Source organism: Urocampus carinirostris, chromosome 6, assembly GCF_059441175.1.
Source record: "Urocampus carinirostris isolate Australia breed hairy pipefish chromosome 6, RoL_Ucar_1.0, whole genome shotgun sequence".
Lineage (NCBI taxonomy): Eukaryota > Metazoa > Chordata > Actinopteri > Syngnathiformes > Syngnathidae > Urocampus > Urocampus carinirostris.
Window position 1 is genome coordinate 42,395,691 of NC_142354.1, and position 22,022 is coordinate 42,417,712.

At 37.4% G+C, this 22,022-nt stretch overlaps 2 protein-coding genes across 2 annotated transcripts; both read right to left on the reverse strand.

Annotated features, from left to right (window-relative positions):
* Positions 1-287: 287 nt before the first annotated feature.
* On the reverse strand, positions 288-12,161 carry LOC148364840 (cell division control protein 42 homolog). Its single transcript, XM_088339041.1, has 6 exons — positions 11,924-12,161; positions 9,665-9,790; positions 9,406-9,478; positions 8,855-8,964; positions 8,164-8,361; positions 288-1,677 (listed from the first exon to the last, which is right to left on the reverse strand). The coding sequence occupies exons 2-6, from the start codon at positions 9,767-9,769 to the stop codon at positions 1,588-1,590; spliced, it is 576 nt and encodes a 191-aa protein (XP_088195167.1). The 5' UTR covers positions 9,770-9,790; positions 11,924-12,161; the 3' UTR covers positions 288-1,587.
* A 117-nt stretch (positions 12,162-12,278) lies between these two features.
* snrpe (small nuclear ribonucleoprotein polypeptide E) lies at positions 12,279-20,591 on the reverse strand. The gene is made up of 5 exons (XM_088339042.1): positions 20,403-20,591; positions 19,418-19,444; positions 19,290-19,352; positions 16,293-16,371; positions 12,279-12,470 (listed from the first exon to the last, which is right to left on the reverse strand). Exons 1-5 carry the CDS (start codon positions 20,454-20,456, stop codon positions 12,415-12,417), a joined length of 279 nt encoding a protein of 92 aa, XP_088195168.1. The 5' UTR covers positions 20,457-20,591; the 3' UTR covers positions 12,279-12,414.
* Positions 20,592-22,022: the final 1,431 nt, after the last annotated feature.

The window sequence follows — 22,022 nt, forward strand, 5'->3', positions numbered from 1 at the left end:
TACCCATAGTCGACACATTTGCGTTTTTCCGTACTGATTTTCTTATACGTCGTACACGTCTTAAAATCCATAGTAAACGTACTTTGTACGGCAAAAACGTACAGGTTGACAGGTATGAATTAGGCACAATTCAATCATCATGTCGTTCTCTGCCGTTTCGCCGATGTAGCTCCCTTAGCTTAGCACCAGGCCCGAGCGACAGTACCGCTTTTGTCCCAACAAGAGGGATACATTTTTTTTTAATTTGCATCAAAGGATAGCCAATGAAACACAGAGTGTGAAAATGGTAAAGGCAATTAAGGTAGAAGTTTAATATTTTAAGAATGCATCATACAAATAACAAAGAACGTGACAAAAGCATTTGGTTTTCCACCAAAAGCAACAACAGGTTATAATAATGACACTGACATGGGCTGTATGTCAACCAGTTAAAAAGAAAAAAATCCATTCTTCATCGACCGAACAGTCTATCTGCCATTGAAGGTGTTAACCTGCTAAACCAAGCAGTGATTTTCTTCATCAGGAATGCTGAGCATAAATTTAAATGTTTATATTCTTTACACGTGAAATTAAATGAGGAGACAGACAAAAGGAAATGTGAGCCAAAAAAAACAACTAAATGAAAACAATGCAAAGGTTTAAAACTGGAAGCCGAAATAAAACTTTGACCTGGCAAAGCCAATTGAGTCTGCTGCACACGAGACCAAGGTTCAGCAATGCCTAAACATTCATTTTCTAGATTTATTATCATTAGGTTGTGGCTGAATGGAGATTCTTTGGACAAAAAGTAACTTCATGTTGGTTAGTAGCATCTTTTATCCGTTTAGAATATAAGTTACATCGGCTGAAGATCTTGTCACGCTCCCTTGGTCCCCCAAAAAAAATGCATGAAAAGCATATTTTAACACAAGTTCATATTTCAACCGGTTATCCCCTTGGACGTAAGTCACGACAGAGCCAAAATGAGATAATAGAATGGAACTTCAAAATGGAACTAACAGTATTGCCTCATTTTCAATTATTTTCCTACAAAGGCTGTTTTTTTAGTGGTTATACGAATGTATCAATAAATATCATTAAAATAGGATGTGCTTGGGGGGTATTGGCAAAAAACAAACAGAGGGAATGCTGATGGATACATTTCCTCTAGTGCTGGCAAATAAAATGGGGGGAAGGGGAAGGACTCCACAATGGCTGAAGACAAGTCGGGCTTTGAAAAGGATGATCCGGCCACAATACTGGTCGTATTTTGAGAAATCTACTTAAAAGCTCAACAACTTCAATCCTACATGTACATAAGCTTGTTTTCTGAATCCCCATAAGAGGCAGTCTGTGCAAAGGCTGCGGAACCTGCTGCTCAGGCTGCTATGCCCCCCGCCCCCTTCCGGAAATCAGACTTGAGGGTGAAGCTTCTTATTGCAGGGACAGTTAAAAGTCGATCGGCCGTAATCGTTCTAGTCGTGCCTTTCGGAAGTCGCTGAGGTCTATCAGCCTTAGCAGAGTAATCGAAATGTGTTTGGGTGGAGGAGGGGGGGGGCAGTATGTATGCAACAGTATTGTGAGAGATGGTTGAAAAGGACACGCTTTTCATAGCAGCACGCATTTGCGCTTCTTCTTGGGCTCGGGGGGCTCCAACGCAGCTAATATCGCCTCATCAAACACATTCTTTAGGCCTTTCTGTGAACACAAACAAACACATGGGTACTCAATAAAGGGGGGAAGTGCACGCATGCAAACTGAAGGAAATTAAGGAGGAGGTAAGCTTATTTTCTCTTCGCCGCAAAACAGACCAATTAAAAAGAGGAAAAAATAAAGGGTGTAAAAAAACAAGGATATTAGATCCATTTTAAGCGGTGGTTTATTTTATTTGACTAAGTTTTAATAAAACCGCACTGACTGAAATTACAGTCTGAAACAAGAAAGTGGAGGAAATAACAGCTTGAGTAACATTTTTTGCGACACAAATACGACGAATCAGTTTACTCCCCTTTAATTAGCAGGAAAAAAAGTGAGCAGAGAAAGAAAACTTTTCCTTTTTCACATCAGTTTTATAATATGTGTGTAATTTATAACAACCGGTCACAGCGGCAAGCAATGCAAACATTTGCAGAATAGTATGATACATTTCATTTCAGAAGTTTATGTACATTCACTACGGACATCACTTTTCTCGAGCATTAGTACCGTAAATTCCGGACTATAAGCCGCTACTTTTTTCCCAAACGTTCAACCCTGCGGCTTATTCAGTGATGCGGCCAATTGATGTCATTCTTCTAACGGCCGCCAGCGGCGCTCGAGTACAAAAGGTAAGATTTAAACTGCAACTTCTTAGCTTGTGCACAAATTAAATTAGCGTAGACATATCCTCATCATGCAAATTGCAAAAAAAAAAAAACGCACATGACGCAACTTTCTAGCTAAACGCAGTCGAGCAGTCCGATATAGGACTTACTTTGCGAGCATGATGCTAGCGTGTTTTTTAATAAGGGAGCGTGGGACCACGTGCTTATGACATAGTCTCTTTACCACATCGAAGGAAGACACCTTTGATGACGTCAGTTATAAGGAGGAAGATGAGGTCGGTTTACCGTGCTTACTACAAGTACGGTATGTTTTTTTTAACAGAGCTGTTCACTGTGTTGTGAGTGTGTTTCTTGTAGCGTTTTGCTACCCTTCACAGGCACGGTTTGGGATGAAAGTTATAATATTATTATTAAAGCTTTGAAAACTCTCTCGGTGTACCGTCTTTCTTTGTAAAAATGTGTAACCATGTATAATATGTATTTGCAACTGTTTATTTTTGTAATGTATTTATTTTAGAAACTTATTCTGATATGTTTTGTACGAGCAAATGAGAAAGAAGGGGCGGGGCAAACGCGGGCTGACGGGAAGTGGAGTAAAGGTGAGACGTGTTTGTGGATGCGGCCGACAATAGTGGATATATAGTTTTCCCACCCTTACCTTTGGAAATATACACTTTTTTCTTTGGATTACTTTCAACGGGCACCTGGACTCTGCAGGTCTGCATTAAATCTTAAGTACCGGTATCATTTTCAGTTCATTAAGCCGGCTGTGTTTTTTAGACTGTATCGGGTAAGGGTTTATGTCGTGATTGTATTGCATTTTTTCAATGCGGGCGCATGCGACTAATATACAGGTGCGGCTTGTGTATGTACTAAATCAGTTTTCCTCCCGAAATGTAGTGGGTGCGGCTTATAATCAGGTGCGCTCTATAGTCCGGAATTTACAGTAAGTGTGCAAAACAAATGGAAATTATGAAGGATTTTGAAAAAATACTGAGTGCATGCAGTTTATCATTTAATGAAAGTATATCTTTCGAAGTATCTGTTATAGTACAATGCCATTGTTTGGTGTTTAAAAAAAAAAAATCCACACATAATTCACACTTTCCATATTATCCCTATACTAGGAGTAGCCAACCTTTATCAAGCTGAGAGCTAGTTTGATATGCATTTCTAAAATAACATGTCATTTCTATGTTGTTCCTATGTTATTACCCTGTTGTTAAGACAATTTAAAACCGGCTTAGTCAACTGCTAAACATGCCAGTTAGAAATTAAGAATTCTAGAAAATCATAATGACCCACGATATATTTTCAGAACCAGTCCGTGGGCTAATGTGTGATCCCCATGTGTACCCCTCAACTATACAATTAGGGTTGTCACGAGTTTACTTTTGCAGTAGATTACTGGCAATAATTATTTTTTTCTTCAAAAAAACACAATAAATCCGAATTTTAGGTGTCGGGAGACTGACATCCGAGCTTCGGACAATTTTTGCAAGCAATAATTTCACTATCACTTAATAAAAAAGAGATGCTGTTGTATCAGGTGTTTTTGCAGAGTTGAGGCCACTAAGTACAGTGGATCAATGAATCTTACTTCAACATGAAAATGTCTTGCGACCACCATTTCAGTCCCCCTGTTCTATAACGCAACAGGATGTTTTGCAGCATATTCTTAAATATTGCAAAACATTATGAGCAAAAGTAAGGATCCTCAAATGGTATACTTAGACAAGTTCCTGTTCAGTGCCCTGAGGCTCAATTTCTGTGGTTCTCTTGAGGTTGCTTAAGACAACCCAAACTACATTCAAAGAATGTGGGTTAAAATACTATTAATTGATGTTAAACTTTGGGTAACTAACTCAACACTGAACACGACTTTACTTTTTTTTTTTTGCTGTGCTTACTTTGTATTACCCAAACAAGTTTTCACTTGAAAATAAAATATAGTTTCCTTTGTAACAGTTGGGCGACTATTTCCCTGACAAATTACCACCAGGCCACCAGTTCCCTTGAACCATATGAGGCGGTGCGTTTGAATTTAAGTCAGAGTGGATTCGCACAAGCGGCACAGTTGCCTATCATGACGGAAATGAGGATCCCCCCTCTGGGAGATGGGAGGGATAAATCGAACCAAACGTATGGGCTTCAGCATCAGCAATAGCCAATCAGGGTGAACAATGGTCAACAGAAGCCCACAATGTGATTATAGAAAAGATAGACCAAACTCGTGACCAAGACAAAGCTGTTGGCAATAGAGGAAAGATCAATCATTGCAGTTGGAGGATGCATGGATTTCCTACGTCCAGGACACGTCAAGGAGTGCACGGAGAACACATAACAATTTTCACGAGGGCCTGTTTATTAGCAAAGTTTGTATTTTTTACTTGGTACGTACGCAGCTAGACGTAGCATTTTGCATTAAAATGTTACGACCAATGTCTGTTGCCGTGATTTGGCTCGGAGTTGAATTCATTTGATGTTTGTGCAATGTTAAGAGGACCCCCAAAAATTGCACACATTTACTGTCATTAATATTTTTTTAATAATTAATGTCATTGTTATATTTTTTAGAATAAGTATGAAAATGTTTAACGACGACCTGAGGCCGGGAATGTAAATTCAGAAATTAAACACGTCTGTGACTGAAAAAAGGTTAAGGACCACTGGTATAAGATACTGGTTCAATTGTGCTTAAGAGCATATGCTCAACAAAACAGTCATCATAATAGATCGGTTAAAATACAATACAATGTATAAAATTATTCTCTACTTTTCTATTTTAAAGAACATAGACACACTTGTCATTTTTGATGAGCTAACCTTTTATCACTTGCCTGGGACGAAGGCTTAGCTAAAATGTACATTTACATTTAGGACTGTGGTCCCATAAAGAAGGTTAAGAATACTAAGAGCTAAGGCTGCACAATTAACCGAAATCGAATTGATAACGCGATGTGATGTAGTGCGATATCAACACCGCGTTTTTTTTTTTTTTTCGAGGATTCATAGTTTCAGTCTGTTATTTGAGTGATGGCGTGTTTGGCCAAACAGAAATGTTCACGTTTCGTGGTTTAACAGCGCCGGTCAATCAGAGGCAGGTTTTACTGGCACGAGCTAATAAAGACCAGAAAAAGTTTGCAAGACGTGTGTGCACGACTTTGATAGGCTGATGGAGGCGCTCAGTTGAGCAATAAGGCGCACAAGTGCCCACCAAAACAAACGCCGCAGCTCGTAACTTTAGTAGATCGTTACACTGAAAATAAATTCATTATTTAATTCGGACTCTGAGGAAGGTCATAAAGGTGCACAGAAAAGCTGATCACCAGCAGGTGTGCTGCATGGATTTTTATCATGTCCGGGAATTGACTGAGGCTGCGTCGGAAGGGAAAGCTAACAGCTAGGCTAACCACTCTTAAGCCACCACTACAGAACGTGGCTAGTCACCAGCGGCAGATCCATTACCCATGGAATGGACGATTTGGAGCTACTACTCGCTATATTTGTGACCCTTGTATTTTAATCATCACAAAGACCAGAAATCGCGGGGACCCAACTCCAGCATGTACCTTGCCAGCCGCTCCCGAAATAGCTTACTTACACTGAAAGGAGTAGCCCTCCGATTTCGTTTTACTTTTGTATAATGACAATAAAGACTATGTATTCAACTGCAGTGCTGTTTATATTTGTAGATCTATACTTAGCACTGTTAGTCCAAAAGGACATCAACTCAAGATAATTTTGCATGTCACACTATGTTTAAGTTTTCCCCAAAAATAAAACAGGCACAGAAAATGCACTTTTGTGGAAAATCGAAAATCTTATCGAAATTGCAATACTGATTTTAAAAATAAAATTGCAAATACGTTTTTTTCTAAAATCGTGCAGCCCTACTAAGAGCTCTGACATAACACTTCTAATATGGTTTTCACAAGTCCAATTTCTATTGTTATTGTATCAACCTACCACACACAGTAAAGCACCAGACTTAAGTCAAATCCTGTAATAAAAAACTAAACCTTAAATTGTTAAGTACGCAAGCAGGGTCAATACAAGCAACAAAACAAGAATATTAATCTGTGTATATTAAAATGTCCACAACATCTTGCAGTACCAATACAATTTTGCAACTGTGTTATTTATATTTTCACTTTGGTTGGACATTTTGTACCACCAAAATTAAAGACCCAATCCAATCACACGCAAAAAAATACGTCCGTTCTTTCTTAAATTTCTCCAATTCAAGACGTCTGCTTGCATAAACTCGTTGAATTCTTCAATAAAAAAGTATTATTTATTGAGTCAAAGGCAAGAGGATTAGTGTGATAAATAACTGGTAAATCTGTAAGTTGAAATAATTATCAGATCATTTTTGTAGAACGTATTACGCAAGTTTTTTTATATGGTGCCATATTTATATCGTGAGTATTGGTCGTTGTTACATCATTAGTCAATGCAGGCTTTAAACTGGATATAAAAACATAGTTGTGATTGGATTATTTTAATGAGTCTACGCAAGAAGTATTGCAATTAGCAGGGAACATAGGTTATAGTAATTGCACATTGTAAATTCAAGTAGAAATTCAAATAAATTAACAATTAAAATACACAGCATTTTCTCTGTCTCTGCATCTCAGGAGGTTCTAGGGCAGCTAGGATAGCTTCATCAAATACATTCTTCAGCCCTCGCTACATCACAAGACAGGAAAGACAAAGTTATGTCGGTTAGCATGGAAACATAAGAAGAGGAAATCGAGACCACAAACGACAAAGAATATAAGGTGAGATTGTGCGAGTTGAGCTAAAAAGACCACAAACAAGAAGGAACTTAAGGTGAGAAGAGAGTGTTTAGCTACAAGTGAAAAAAGAAAATAATACTCAACCACTTAGACATTCAAAAGTGAGGACACAAAATGTGTACAGGAAAAAGGAAATTGCATTAGCAAGCTATGCAGGGAGGAAGGACATTGGTAGGAAGGAGGGAAGGAAGCACTGCAAGCACGAGTTAGGGCCTGAGATCATCCATATTATTCTTCTAATGAGGTGCGTTGTATTTTAGTCTAAATCAAATATATAAAATACCAACAGTTTAAATAAGGTTCAAAAGTGGCATTGCCCTAAAGGAAATATAGTTCCCAAAATCTTCTTCAGACAACATTTCCATTTTTGAAGTGTAACTGTTTAAAGCGAATACATTTTTTTAATATTAAGTCTTCTTCAATTTTGTATGTTTGTCATGCCACGACATATGATGTATGGAGACACAAACGTAGCCTCAACATCCCCCTACTGTCATCCTTTGTAGCTCATGTGAACATTTTGTATTTAAAAAAAAAAAGCTTCCATATACTGGAGGGTAGAATATGATGGTGCAATTATCGGCTTATTGACGATATTAAGCATATTTTTCTAATGATGGCAAAGGGACTGTCAACCCTAATCATTTCACTCTTTCAAAGTACACAATGTTTATGCACCATGAAAAAGTGTCTGCCATAAAAGCAAACAAGTCCACTATACAGTGTGTTGATATCTACATTTCTTTAAGACAAACCACTGTCTTTGAATCCTGATTTACTGTATAATCTTTACGATGTTAAAATAACCTACTTCTGTTGGATTTCAGTATAACAACAATTTCTGGTGATTTAGAGGATTTTTTTTTTTTTTTACAAAATGTCAAGTGCTCGTTTCTGATTCAATAAAAAATACATTTGAAATTGCAATAAACAGCATTTGGGGATCAAAATCAAATGCAAGGAAATGTTTGTGCAAAAGGTGACATGCATGTTTTTCCTTCATTTTCCAAGAGGTGATGATAATAAAATTAAGGTTTGTGGATACAAAAATGTGTTACCTGTGTGAGGGCAGAGCACTCCACATATTTCACAGCCTTGAGGTCTCTTGCCAGCTTCTCCGCCGTCTCTGGAGTGATAGGTTTTTGCTTGTTCTTTGCCAGTTTCTCTATAGTTGAGGGGTCATCTCGTAAATCAATCTGAGTGCCAACTAGCAGGAAAGGGGTCTTTGGACAATGGTGGGTGATCTCTGGAACCCACTGCACACAAAATATTTGGTGTGAGATAAAACATTTCCACAAAGAAGTAAAAAGACTTATTTTACGGTTACATAAATTCACTTTGAGAGAACATGTGTTGTTTAGATTAATAGAAGTGGCACAAACAGTGAATTGGCTTTCAGGTGTATAATTTAGCTACTTTTGAGCCAGGTAACTTTTTTAAAATCACTATTCTATTTACATTACGTCACAACAGTAATTGATCCAAAATATAAATTATTTGAAATAATAGTGTGATAAAGGTGTTATTCCTTAAAAAAATATTTTTCAATTATCTGTACTGAAAAAATTTGTACACATATCTGCAGTTATATCCCCCGCGTTTTGATGTTAAAACTTAAACCAGGTAACCTAAAAAGGATTGACAATTTGGGATGTTTGTAATAGTGGATTTGAGGTAGCCCATCTCTTTTCTGTCATGCCCCATAAAGAAAAGTGATGAATTTAGTCAAAACACAGCAGGGGTACTTACCTTTTCTTTTACGTTTTCGAAAGATGAAGGAGACACAACAGAGAAACACACAAGGAAGACATCGGTCTGAGGATAACTCAGAGGTCGTAACCTGTCGTAGTCTTCCTGACCTGGAAAAAGCACATACAAATGTTTAGTCTGTGTAATATAGTGTAATAATCTGTGAAGCCCTTTGAGACTCTTCGTGATTTAGGGCTATACAAATAAAAATGACTTGACTTGACATGAATAGGACGTCACAAGGGCACTTAAAAACACTGATACGATACACCTATCAAAAGTAAGAACTTATGGCTATAAAACTAATACTAAAAGCTTCAAAAAAGAACCAGACAATTTTGTCATTTCAGGCAACAAAATCTCATTTTGTAATACTCTTCGTCATTACGAATAAGCAATTATTGTATTACTTGTAGTTGAGACCTTTGCGTTCCAGTGAACAGCAGTTTTATTAATCAAAGTTCATATTTAACCTGATCTCATTTGAGTCATTCAAGGTGCTTCAAATTACAAGAAATCATAAATGTGGTTTAAAAGGACTAAACACCTACCTGCAGTATCAAACAAGCCCAGTGTATAAGGCTCGCCTCCAATCATTACAGTCACGGCATAGTTATCAAACACCTGTAGAACAAAAACAAAAAAGGAATCTTTATCTCTTTATTTCAAATTTGCTAAAGTAGCTGCAAGGACCTTTAACTCAAACTGAGGAGAGCCAAAGGCTGGAAAAACATGATTTTATTTAAGTGATTTGTGTGAAACTGACACAAGTTACTTAGCTGTAAACCCTAATTGTTTCCAAATACTTACTGTTGGTACATATTCAGATGGAAATTTGTTTGTGGTATACGAGATGAGCAGGCAGGTTTTACCCACAGCACCGTCCCCAACAACAACACACTTGATGGTCTGCATTCTTCTCAACTCATTCAATACCTAGAAAAGGCGAACACATATTTTATGGAATATTATAGCATAGAGGGGACAAACAAGAATGCTTCCAATCAATGAAATGTCAAAATGAGGGCACTGATCTCCTGATAGTAATCTATAAGAACATTTATATAGACTGGAGACTGATAAACGTCTCCCTTGACGTTTCAAATTAATGGTCTCTGAGGAAGTAACAGGGTTTTCCCCTATTGCTTTATTGGCCCGGTCGGTGTTATGCCGAGATTTGAAACCCCTAGCTACTTTAACCACTTATACCTCATTTTATCTCACTTTTATATCACTTTTCGGGAATGTAATGGCGAACATATAACCAAAACACTTCGTCTTACATTTGTTGGGAATATAATACAACTTAAACCATTCCATCTTTGTGTTTGTTGTGAATGTAATCGAACGGTAATACACACCATATATAAATCACTTTTGAGCAGGTAACGTGTTTATTTTGCCTTTTTCTACTCAAATCGCTCGTATTGAAACGGTTATGCACCATCAGGGTCGGGTAGGGTTACTTTAACTTGATTACTTCCAATTACTTTTGGATTACTCCAATACCAAATATGCTAATAAAAGACAAAAGAAACTAAATATGAATAAAATGACTAAATTTTGTGCAGGCTTGGGGAGTAACGGAACACATAGAACGGCAAAAATGATGTTGGCAAGCTGTTTGGATTTGTTTTCATTTTGTTTCTGTCGCATTTTATGTTAGTTTTGCCGGAGATCATAGAGATCAAAGCCAGGAAAGAGAGCTTACCACGTGTTTTGAGTCATAATTGTATTCATATTTAGTTTATTTTGTCTTTTATTATCATGTTTGGTATTGGAGTAATCCAAAAGTAATTGAAAGTAATCAAGTTAAAGTAACCCTATCCAACCCTGTCTACCATAAAGCTTATTTCAGCATAATAAGCTTTATGGTAGAGTGCATAACAGTTCTAAAAGTGATTTATATACGGTGTTTATTATCGTTCGATTACATTCACAACAAATACAAAGACAGAATGGTTTAAGTTGTATTACATTCCCAACAAATGCAAGACGAAGTGGTTATGGTTATATGTTCGCCATTACATTCCCGAAAAGTGATATAAAAGTGAAAGAAAACGAGGTAAAGGTGCTTATAGTAGCTAGGGGATGCAAATCTCGGCAGGGATGCATTTCTCGGCATAACACCGGCTTTTGTTGACACAACCCCCATCAGGCTATCAATATTAGTAGAGTCCGAATGATTTCCAGACTCCCTCTTCCAATACCACAATTATTGCAATTATCTTAAATTGAAATACTTGGCGTTTTTCAGATCAGTTAGATTCATGAGGCAAGGAGCAATTTCGCAATTTTTGTGGTTTGGCTCATCCTCCTCCAACAGAAATCATGCTGTCCTGACCCAGTACAACACAAACACTGTTAAAGGCCTGTCAAAGTCAATAAGGCACCGTTTGATCGGTATACCTAAACCAATACAGTCGCTGAATATAATTAACCGTACTTGGGTCATCAATTTGAACCGACATTTAAACCGAAACGTTTGATAGGCACATCAAAGAAAATCATCAAAAACATTGACCGTTAGCTTAGCAGCAAGCTACACAAGCTTGGCTTTTACGGTTATTGCTGGCCTTTAAACTCGTCCCCAACACAAAGCTATTTGCCATCATCTGAGGAGAATTTCGCACATTTATTTGATCCCTTTTGTAACTACTTTTAGTTTCAGCGATCTTTACTGATGAAGCTTGTAAACGTTTATCCAAACGCCAGGCGATAAGCGGCTTCACGGGCTATAGCCCAATGGCCGCTTTCCAGTCCATTGTAGGTATAAAAAAGCCCTTCGTTATTAAATTATTCATAGTTTCTATACTTTAACTCAATTGTTTTATATTGCATATTTTCATTACAGTCATTTATAAACACTTAACCGGACGTTTATTAGTTATATCGCTGGCAACTAGACAAATTAGCTAGCTATCAAAGTCAAGAGTGCTAATCATAACCGAAGCAAAAACTGTGAACGTAAAACTCAAATTCCATGCAAATCAAATGTATTTCAAGATGACCTACTTTGTTTCAACAAGAAAAAAACGGTTTTTTAGACATTATTCGCGTTTTTCTTACCGTTTCAGCCGCTTGTGTCTTTACGTCGGGCGTTGGCAGATCCACTCCGCACTAGGGGCTTCCCAGGCAAATTCACAGGGACACGCCGCACTACCCGACACTGCTGTGGTCATTTTTTTTGGCAAAGTTTGGTGAGAATTGTTTTTATTTGTATTATGGAGAAGCCAGCTTTATTACTTTCTATAGCAACGATTAAAACGTAGAATAAATACACTTAAACGTTTGGAGTAGTATCTGTTCACGAGAATAGTCCATACTATGATTGACCTACATTTTTTACATTACAATAGTCTGCCACAAGATGGCAATACAACACATTAACCCAAATTATTCTGCGAACATGGAGGCACACATATTATGACCAAAAAAACACATTTATTTCCAAAGTGAGTGTAGATACATTGACAATTCAAAGGAAAATGTCACAATGTCTGTTTAAAACAAATGAAAAAGTATTTGTCATTAGTAATGAAAGCTGGGGTTTGCTGATGTCACGGTGTAACACTTTGCAGCAAAGTGATGTTATCTCCTTTCAACATGATCCTTCCTGAAAGAGAAAGAAATATGACTGCAGATCTGAAAACTGAGGTGTTACTGAACTATAAAAAAATGGAGTGCACAAAAACCCGAAAACAAATCTGCAAGTGCAAATAAAATATAAAAGCATTTGAATTGGAGATGTTCAATGAAGTGGGTTGCCACAAAAAAGAGGAACTTTTAAGGACAGTTTGTGAGTATTGTGACATTGACTTGCCCCAGATTCATACGATTTAGAGAGACAGCACATTACAGGTTATTTCCTGGCTTAAATTGACACAGGCGCTGTAATATGCTAGCAATGGATGCATAAGTACTTGTGTTACCAATGTCTGGTATGCTAACTGCAGCCTTTTATTTCACATTGGCAAATGCCCGTATTGGCTGTCCTGTTGAAGCCGTTTTCTGATTAGGAAAAATAAAATAAAGGCAAAATAATAGGTTAGGAATATGCTTTTCAAATGGTTCATTTTGGGGCTGGACAATTTGATTAGTGGTATCAGTACTTCTACAAAGGCAGTGTTCATTTTACCTCTGAAAAGTAATGGGTGCCAGGGACTCACATGCTCAAAAATCTATGGGTCCCAACAGAGATCTATGGGTCCCCAAAATTTAGTGTTATCGAAATTGGAAACCGGCGACAAATATATAATATGAATCTATATATTCATTCAGTATTCTTTTGTTTATTTTATTTCGTCGAATCTTTCGCTTCAACACACGTGTTTTCCTTGCCGTTTTTTCGTGCCGGAATTATTGCCGTTGTGATCACTTTCTGCATTGTTTCGACTTATTACTGACACTGAAGAAATTTACCAATTTTGTGTTGATTTTCACCTAATACTAACTTTTTTTTGCAGAGGCATACTTAGCCGTCACCTTCCCTCGACAACAACCACCACAACAACAATGACGTAATCCCGAAGCAACGAGATCTCGTTTGCCGAGATCGGCGTGAAGACGAAAACTCGAGCCGCGAGACCAAAACAACAATGGCGGATCTGCCTGACAAAAAGTTTGGAATGCGGGAAATCTTTGTTAAAAAAAAGTAATCGGGTTATAATGACAATTTTGTGTCAAAAAAGTTGCGTCCCGGGGACGCACGTTGATTTGAGACGATGCGTCCCCAGCAAAAATGATGCGTCTAGGACGCAGGCAAACGAGAACACTGCAAAGGGTTTGCATTTCATAATAATATGCCATAGTTACAATTTAGACATAACTATTGACACAATACAAAAAATATTGCCATCATAATTTAGTTTACAGCACACAAATTCGCCGCAAGAGTTCATTTATTATTATTTGAAATACCCATTCGAGTTATAGGTCAACGTATCTAAAGTGAAGCAACACTGCAACTTCAGGGAGGGACATCAGTTGCTCAAGACACAGGGGTGTCGCTTAACACTGAATTGAGCAATATAGATCATGCTTTTGCTAAGGGCGGTTTCCACATTATATGGTAAGAATTCAGAGCCCTTGACTCTATTTACTACGTAACCATTTGACAAATAAAACTGAGCACCCCATTTTAAAACACACAAAACCAAATGTAGTTATGTTTGCATATATATTAATACAACTTTATGAATGAAATGTCTGCAAATAGGATATGGTTCAAAGTATTTCAACCCTTTACTTAATATTGACTAGACACAACCTTTGAGGTAATACAATAATGATTATTTTAAGAAATAATTGCCGTAAATTCCGGACTATGAGCTGCTACTTTTTCCCCTAACTTTCAACCCTGCGGCTTATTCAGTGATGCGGCCAATGTATGTAATTTTTCTAACGGCCGCTAGCAGCGCTCGAGTGTTGCTACCATTAACTGTCCTGTCAAAGCTATATTATTATAATTAAAGCTTTGAAAACTCTCTCGGTGTACCGTCTTTCTTTGTAAATATGTGCAACCCATGTATAATATGTATTTGCAACTGTATATTTTTGTAATGTATTTATTTGTATTTATTCTAGACACTTATTATGATATGTTTTGCACGGGTGAACGAAAAATGAGGGGCGGAACAAACGCGGGGTGCCGAGTTTAAGTGGGGACCGCTAAAGGCGAGGGACAGACAAGGAAAGAAGAGGGGGTAAAAAGTTGGGTAAAGAAAAAGGAGTTGCGTGAGTAAATGTGTTCATCTGATATATTTTTCCCACCATTACCTTTGGAAATATACACTTTTTTTCCTTGGATTACTTTCAACGGGACCCGGACTCTGCGGGTATCATTTTCCGTTCATTTTGCCGGCTGTGATTTTTGGACTGTGGACTTTAATGAAGGACATTTAGTTTCAATCGCGGGACTTGAAGTCAGGTTTGGGTTAATTTTGTGATTGTGTTACATGTTTAAATGTGGGCGCATGCGGCTTATATACAGGTGCGGCTTGTGTATGTACAAAATCGGTTTTCCTCTTGAAATGTGGTGGGTGCGACTTATAATCAGGTGCGCTCTATAGTCCGGAATTTACGGTAAATAAAAATTTCACAACAGGGATTTACAAATCCCCTGCAATTCTTGGTAAATTCTCTCTAGTTCTGTTAGGTCGGATTGCGCACGCCATTTTCAGGTCTCTAGAGAAGCTCAATTGGGTTTGGTCAGTCTGAACAGTCACTCCTTTAATTTAGCAGTGTCCTTCGTGTCATTGTTCTGTAGAAAGGTAAACCTTCAACTCAGTCTGAAGTCCTAAGGATGTTTTTTTTCCGAGGATATCTGGGTTTGGCCGCATTCCTCTTTACTTGGATAGCAACCAAATGTCCTGTACAGGCAGCTCCAAAATGACCCAACTACACGATGCTCCCACCAACATTTCTCAGTGTAGGAATTGGAATGGGCAAGTGATGAGCAGTGACTCGTTTTTTCGACACACACACACAGCTTACAATTTATACCAAAATGTTAAGTCTTAGGTCTCACCAGTCCAGAAAATCTTATTGACCCGTTTACAGCCATATCACCCTGAGAACGGCTGATCTTGGGAAGTTAAGCAAGGTCAGGCCTGGTTAGTTCTCTAATAGGAGAATAGGAGAGTCATTTGTCACACGCTCTGCGGCGACAGCACTCACTGTACTTAAATAATGGATTAGAACAATTTCATGGAAGTTCTGAAGAAATTGAGAACATGTGATTTAAATTTAAGTTTTCCTGTTAAACTAATGTCACATATTAACTCTTATGTTTTAATACATTTGCAGGAATGTCTAAATTTACTTTACTGTCAAGAAAGGGTGCCGAGTACATTGTGATGATAAAATATAAGGAATAAAAAACAAATTAGATTTGGAAAACGGCTGCAAATAATCACGGAGTGTAAAATGTCAAGGGGTCTGAATACTTTCCATACCCACTGTAAATTTGGATTTAGGAAAAAAACATTTTGTCACTAGGACTAATCAAATTTGTAATTTAATTTCATTTTAAACAAAAAAACCTTACATACAACTTTGTTTTTAACCCTTACAAAAACTGGAAAATATAGATAACAAGAACAACAGACAGTCTCTTTAGCATGAATAACCGTAGGAAAGTTTTACCCAGGAAAAAAAAGAATGTTCTTAAAGAAAACAGAAGTAACTGGGGATTGTTCAAGACCATGAAATACTGATATTTAATTTATGTACGGATGAGGAAAAAAAACAGATTTAGATTAACAGCTGCCGTTTGTTTCACCGAAAAAGAACCAAAAATCTGTATGATTTTGTGAATCATATCATCAGAATCTCATTTTGGCCCATGCAAAAACAAAACAAAAAAAAACAAAAAAAAACATTGAATGTCATTAAAACAAAACAAAAGGAAGGAAAGGCCAACATAGTCATCTCTTACCTAGTGGCTTCCTGTTCTTTGTCTTCATGTGGACCTCTTCAGAATCCTCAAGGACCAAGTTCATGTACTCATCAAAACCCTAAACATATCAAATTGATAATTAACAACAAAAACTATCACAATAAAGGTAGGATACATTTAATGGCAAGTTGCTTCTCTCGTGTTTTAAAAAAGAAAAAATAAAAAAAAACACTTCTGTATTACTTATTATTATATTACATATGTTGGCTCCTAATGTCTTGCTTCCCTCATCCTGGAAGCCAGAGAGGTATTGCAGTCCATCAGTGCATTTGTCGATCAACTAATACTGTAGGGGGAAAGCTAAGCCAGTTGGACCTGTCCCCTCATTAAAATAATTTTATAAAATACAGAATAAATGGTAAGATGCAGAAATAAATTAACTTATTAAAAATACATTTTCAGAAGCATTGTCCCTATGTGCTAAAGCGTAAAAACATCATTTTTTTTGTTTTATTTTAAGAAAGTATTAGAAAGATTTTAGTGCTGCTCATCGGTAAAAATCAAGCCTTTGGGATTTATTTCAGCATGCCAAATAACCATTAAATGACAGGAGGCCCAACTTCCTAGTGTTGCTTCCCCTATCTGACAAATGAATGTAGGCAAGTAGGCGTAGTGAAGTAGTGTGGTGAGAGTGGTGTAATAATCTCAAAATAGTAATAAGCAGTTAACTAACCAACAGAGAATTTTTCTCAAAAAAAGATGACAAAGTCCCGTCTGGACATAGGATTACCATTTTTGCACGGCTGCAGGAACGCGGTAGCCCGAGGGGAACGCATTCACCATAGTGACTAAATCATGTGAAAGTTCTTGCAAAGTTCATGCATCATTCATAGTTCATGCATCAGTTCAGAGTTCTTGCGAATAAAATATGTTATTTAGTGCAAAGTGCTTGTGTTTATGGGAAGTACGGTTTGATATCAGATGTATCACAAAGTTCTTCTTAAAATGCATCATTTCACAAAAATTTCTCAGAAGTTTTTTCTTTGGAAACGAGTATTTTAAAAAATTAACAATGTTCAACTGTTGTTTCCTAAACAATGGCAAAGAAAAGAAAAAAACATTTTTTTTCTAATGAAAGAAGAGGATTTAAACTTTTTTTGATATGTCCCTTGCCTTTACAGAAACAAAACATTTTGTTCTGTAGGCCTTCAAATCTGAGTAAAAATGGCAGAAATTTGCTGGCACCAGCTCTCCCAAATTGACAAAAACGTCTGGCATTGAATGAGTTAATATATTGCCACTGTCATATACAACTCCTTGCAAAAAGTATGGAATCACCAGTCTTGGGCAAGCCCTCCCTCGGACATATCATTCTGTAGAAAAAACTCAAATCACAAACATGAAACAATCATAACGTCATAACAAGGTCTAACACTAAACAGAAAAACATTGCAATTGTCAGTAAATCTTTCACTAACAGAGCAAGTGCAGGGTAATAATTATGCAATCACTCAATTCTAGGGAATAAGATATGGAATCAGTGCATTTTGAGTAGAAAAAAATGGACATGCCCAGTCAATTTCCTTTCCCTGACTGGGCACCTGGCTTAGATTGTCTGTTCATTTAACAACAGTGCAGTTATCACACCTTGGAGGGCTCCTAGAGTGGATTGGCAGGACATATGGCACCAACAAAAGAAAAGTCTCTTGAGACCAAAGACAGGATTGTCAAACTTTTTGAAGAAGGTAACTTTACTCGTATGGATGTGGGCTGTTCACAGTCAGCTCTATCGAAGAATTGGATCAAGCACAAACAGCACGAGAAAGTTGTTAAAATCAAGCGTACTGGTAGGCCAAGGAAGAAACGTAGGTTTCAAGACAAACATCTAAAGGCCATGTTTTGAAAACAAAAAATGCACAAGACAAATGAAGAGGACATGGGAGGAAGTTGGAGTCAATGTAAGTGACGGGACTGTACAAAATCAGCTGAAAGTAATGGGATTGTCATTAAGGAAACCACCGTTGGTGCTTAAACACAAAAGAAAAAGACTAATGGGCTAATGAGAGGCAGTCATGGACTGTGGATCACTGGATAAAGGTTGTCTTCAGTGAGGAGTCACAAATTGGCATTGGACATGGTGATGATCCTGGAACTTTTGTTTGCTGCCCTTCCGGCGCGATTTACAAAGGACAAATGGACTACAACAAGAAAACATCCAAATTTTCACAGTCCTTAATGATATGGGGCTGCATGTGAGATAAAGGCACTTAGGAGATGGCTGTGGTCAAATATGCAATAAATGCACACGTTTTAATTGACAATTCAGACAGCTTTCTTTTTCCTTCAATTGAAAAAAAAATGTCTGGGAATGGGGAACTCATTTTCCAAGATGACAATGCACCATGCCACAGAGAAAAAAACTGTGGAAGCATTCCTTGGAGAAAGATTCATCCGGTCAATGGCATGGCCTGAAAATAGCCCAGTTTTCAACCCAATTGAAACCCTGTGGTAAAAATAGTCCACACCCAGGCTACGACCAATAAAGATGATCTGGCAACTGTGCAATCAAATATTTGACACCAGATTGATTAAGAATACTGTGTCACTCATCAAGCCCATGCCTCAGAGACTGCAAGCTGTCATAAAAGCCAAAGGTGGTGCAACCAAATACTAGTGATATGTTTTGATTCTTATTTCTTTATCCATTTTTGATGATTACACATTTTCCCCCCGTGCTTGGTCTCTGAAGGTAGCATTTACTGTCCACCAAAGTTTTTAAATTCATTTTAGTAAGTGTTTCTCAATACCAAGGAATTGCACTTTTGAAAACGTATTCTTTTTTCATTCTTTTTATCCGAGTTTGTTATGCAGAATAAAATATCAGTAAAGACCTGTTCAAGACAGATGATTCCCTACTTTTTGCTAGGAGTTGTATGTATTAAATGATATATTTATGTGTTAATTTAAATGGAATATATTACTAGGTATTGGTTTATACATGTATTGCAGGATTGGTCTTCTATTAAGAGTACTTACAATGATACAGCCTTCTATCCTGATGTTGACTTGTTCATACAGCCACACTTGAATTCGTGAACGCTGCAAAATGAAAGCAAAGTTTTAATCATAAATCACAAGGCATTGAACCATTTTTAAATACTTACGTTTTGGAGGTACCTGAAGATAAGGTTCTGATTTATTTGGTCAAAGAAATTATTTTTAAGAATGGAGGGCATAAATTTGGAAGAGGTTTGTCGTGAGCTGCTCTGAATAGACAAATGTAGAAGCAAATAGTGGATGTCAGGCCAATAACTTTTTGTTTCTTGCTTTTTTTTAATGCGATTGTCTTTTTACTTGTGAATAACTCGAAATACAATGTATAGCATGATTGCTTATGTGACTGATCAATTAGAATAGAAAAGAATATACCTTTATTGTCATTTTTACAAAATGGGTTAACAACGAAATTGGGCATGACACTCCAGTTTCACATATTCACAGTGAGGTAGAAAACCAAGAAGATAAAGGAACAGAGATAAGGTTATAAAACAACGAGGATAAGGTTATAGTTATAATTTACACAATATTTAAACAAGAAATGTCGACATGTAGGATGTCACTTACAGTTTGGTATCGTAAGGGTTTGTGCAATATGCATTTGGTGCAAAAATAGTCAAAATAGTGCAAAAAAATAGTCAACATTGTGCAAGGCGAGCAGTAAACATTGTGCAAGAAACAGACATATGTATTATATGTAATGTAATATAAATATGTATATTCAGCATTGAAACGCAAATTGTAGGCTAAGATAAACCAATAATTACCTATTAATTCTTCACGAAATAAAATATAGCGAGGTATTATTCGCTAATAACGAAATGGTTAACAATGAATGTTAACAGCGACAAGTTAAACAGAACTCTGTCCCTTTACTATCCCCTATCTTCGCGGGAGTAATTCCTTAGTAATCCAATTCGAACTCAAATTTCCAAAAAACAAAAGGTAAATTCGGAAGAAATCTTACTGGTAAACGTGGATTAATAAAAAAGAGAGATTAGCCATCATGAGCTGCCGCAAATGATGCGTTAGCTTTAAGCTAATGCTAAATGTGTGATTGTTCATTCAATTATGATCAATGGAAAAGGATACGATGGGCTGAACCATAACCTTCTGTACTTTCTGTCCTTGCCCTCGGTACGCCATGATTCCGAAGCACGTCTAGTAGTAGCCAGGAAAAATTAAACTCAATTTGTTCCTTGTTGTAAATTCACGGAGAACGAAACACACGCGTAATCGTCAATGGCGGGCTTCCGTTCGCTTCCGGTGGGTAATGTTAGAGGAAAGAGGTTATACGACAGCGTCACCTCTGGTTGGATGTCAGTACTACATGTAATTCACAATCGTCTAGACCAGGGGTGTCAAACTGCCCCAAAACATATCAAAGAGCTTTCTTTTCAGTTTACATAAAATACATTTTAGAATATCAACCATCACAATACATTGTTACATCCATTTTAACAAGATACTTTTAACAAGAGATGGTATAGTGTTTTATTAACGTTTACAATGAATTCAACATATTTTTCTTTAGTCGGAATTTTAACCAACGTCATCCTTTTTATATTTATGAGAAAATAGAAATAATAACAATAATGAGTATAAAAACGGGTATACATTACCTGCAAATGAATGAGTCACAACACAACATGGTGGTAAGCTTCTCTGCTGGCTTTGATCTCTATAAGGGGAATTAACATTTAAGCACAACATGCAACGTCCGGCAAAACTAACATAAAAGGCGACAGAAACAAAACGAAAATATATCTAAACAGCTTGACAACATGAATCACACTACTGTGCATGTTGAGAGATTTGTCAGCTGTGGTTTTAATGTTTAAAATAAAAAAAATTTCGGAGCACCAAAAGATCGTTGCTTACCGTTGACAGCACGCTGTTGGACTGCCAACAAACCCCGCCTTCCGGTCACAAGTCAAAAGCCAAAACCAAACCTTACCCCATACCAGCAGGTGGCACTGTTGGACTCATCATTGCAGGACACCTACCCAAAAACTATATAATTCAGCTGGAATTTCAATAAAACAAAAGTTATTACTACACCCGTACCCTATATATATATATATATATATATATATATATATATATATATATATATATATATATATATATATATATATATATATATATATATATATATATATATATATATATATATATATATATGGGCGGGGCAGCACGGCGGCGCAGTGGTTAGCGCATGTGCGGCACAGTTCATGTCTTGGGAACCTCCTGCGTGGGTTCAAATCCAGCTCCAGACTTCCTGTGCGGAGTTTGTATGTTCTCCCCGTGCTTGTGTGGGTTTCCTCCGGGAACTCCTGTTTCCTCCCACATTCCAAAAACATGCATTTCAGGGTAATTGGCCGGTCCAAATTGTCCCTAGGACCCCCGCGACCCTACTGAGGATAAGCAGTGTAGCTAATTAGATGAGATGAGATATATATGGGCGGCACGGCGGCAAAGTGGTTAGCGCCTTTGCGGCACAGTTCGGAGGTCATGAGATCGAACCCCCTGTGTGGAGTTGCATGTTTTCTTCGTGCTTGCGTGGGTTTCCGCCGGGCACTCCGTTTTCCTCCTACGTTCCAAAGACATGCATGTCAGGGTAATTAGCCGGTCCAAGTTGTCCCTAGGTGTGAATGAGCCAGCGAATTGTCTGTTCCTGTGTGCTCTGCGATTGGCTGGCAACCAGTTCAG

Excerpts from the sequence above, each read along its gene's own strand:
- snrpe (XM_088339042.1), bottom strand. The coding sequence starts at position 20,456 with ATGGCGTACCGAGGGCAAGGACAGAAAGTACAGAAGGTTATGGTTCAG. Across the intron at positions 19,353-19,417 it reads TCTTCAGGTACCTCCAAAAC|CGTTCACGAATTCAAGTGTG; the intron begins GTAAGTATTTAA and ends TTCATTTTGCAG. Across the intron at positions 16,372-19,289 it reads GGATAGAAGGCTGTATCATT|GGTTTTGATGAGTACATGAA; the intron begins GTAAGTACTCTT and ends TGATATGTTTAG.
- LOC148364840 (XM_088339041.1), bottom strand. The coding sequence starts at position 9,769 with ATGCAGACCATCAAGTGTGTTGTTGTTGGGGACGGTGCTGTGGGTAAA. Across the intron at positions 8,362-8,854 it reads TCGAAAACGTAAAAGAAAAG|TGGGTTCCAGAGATCACCCA; the intron begins GTAAGTACCCCT and ends TTTTGTGTGCAG. Across the intron at positions 1,678-8,163 it reads AGTGCTCTGCCCTCACACAG|AAAGGCCTAAAGAATGTGTT; the intron begins GTAACACATTTT and ends TTGTGTTCACAG.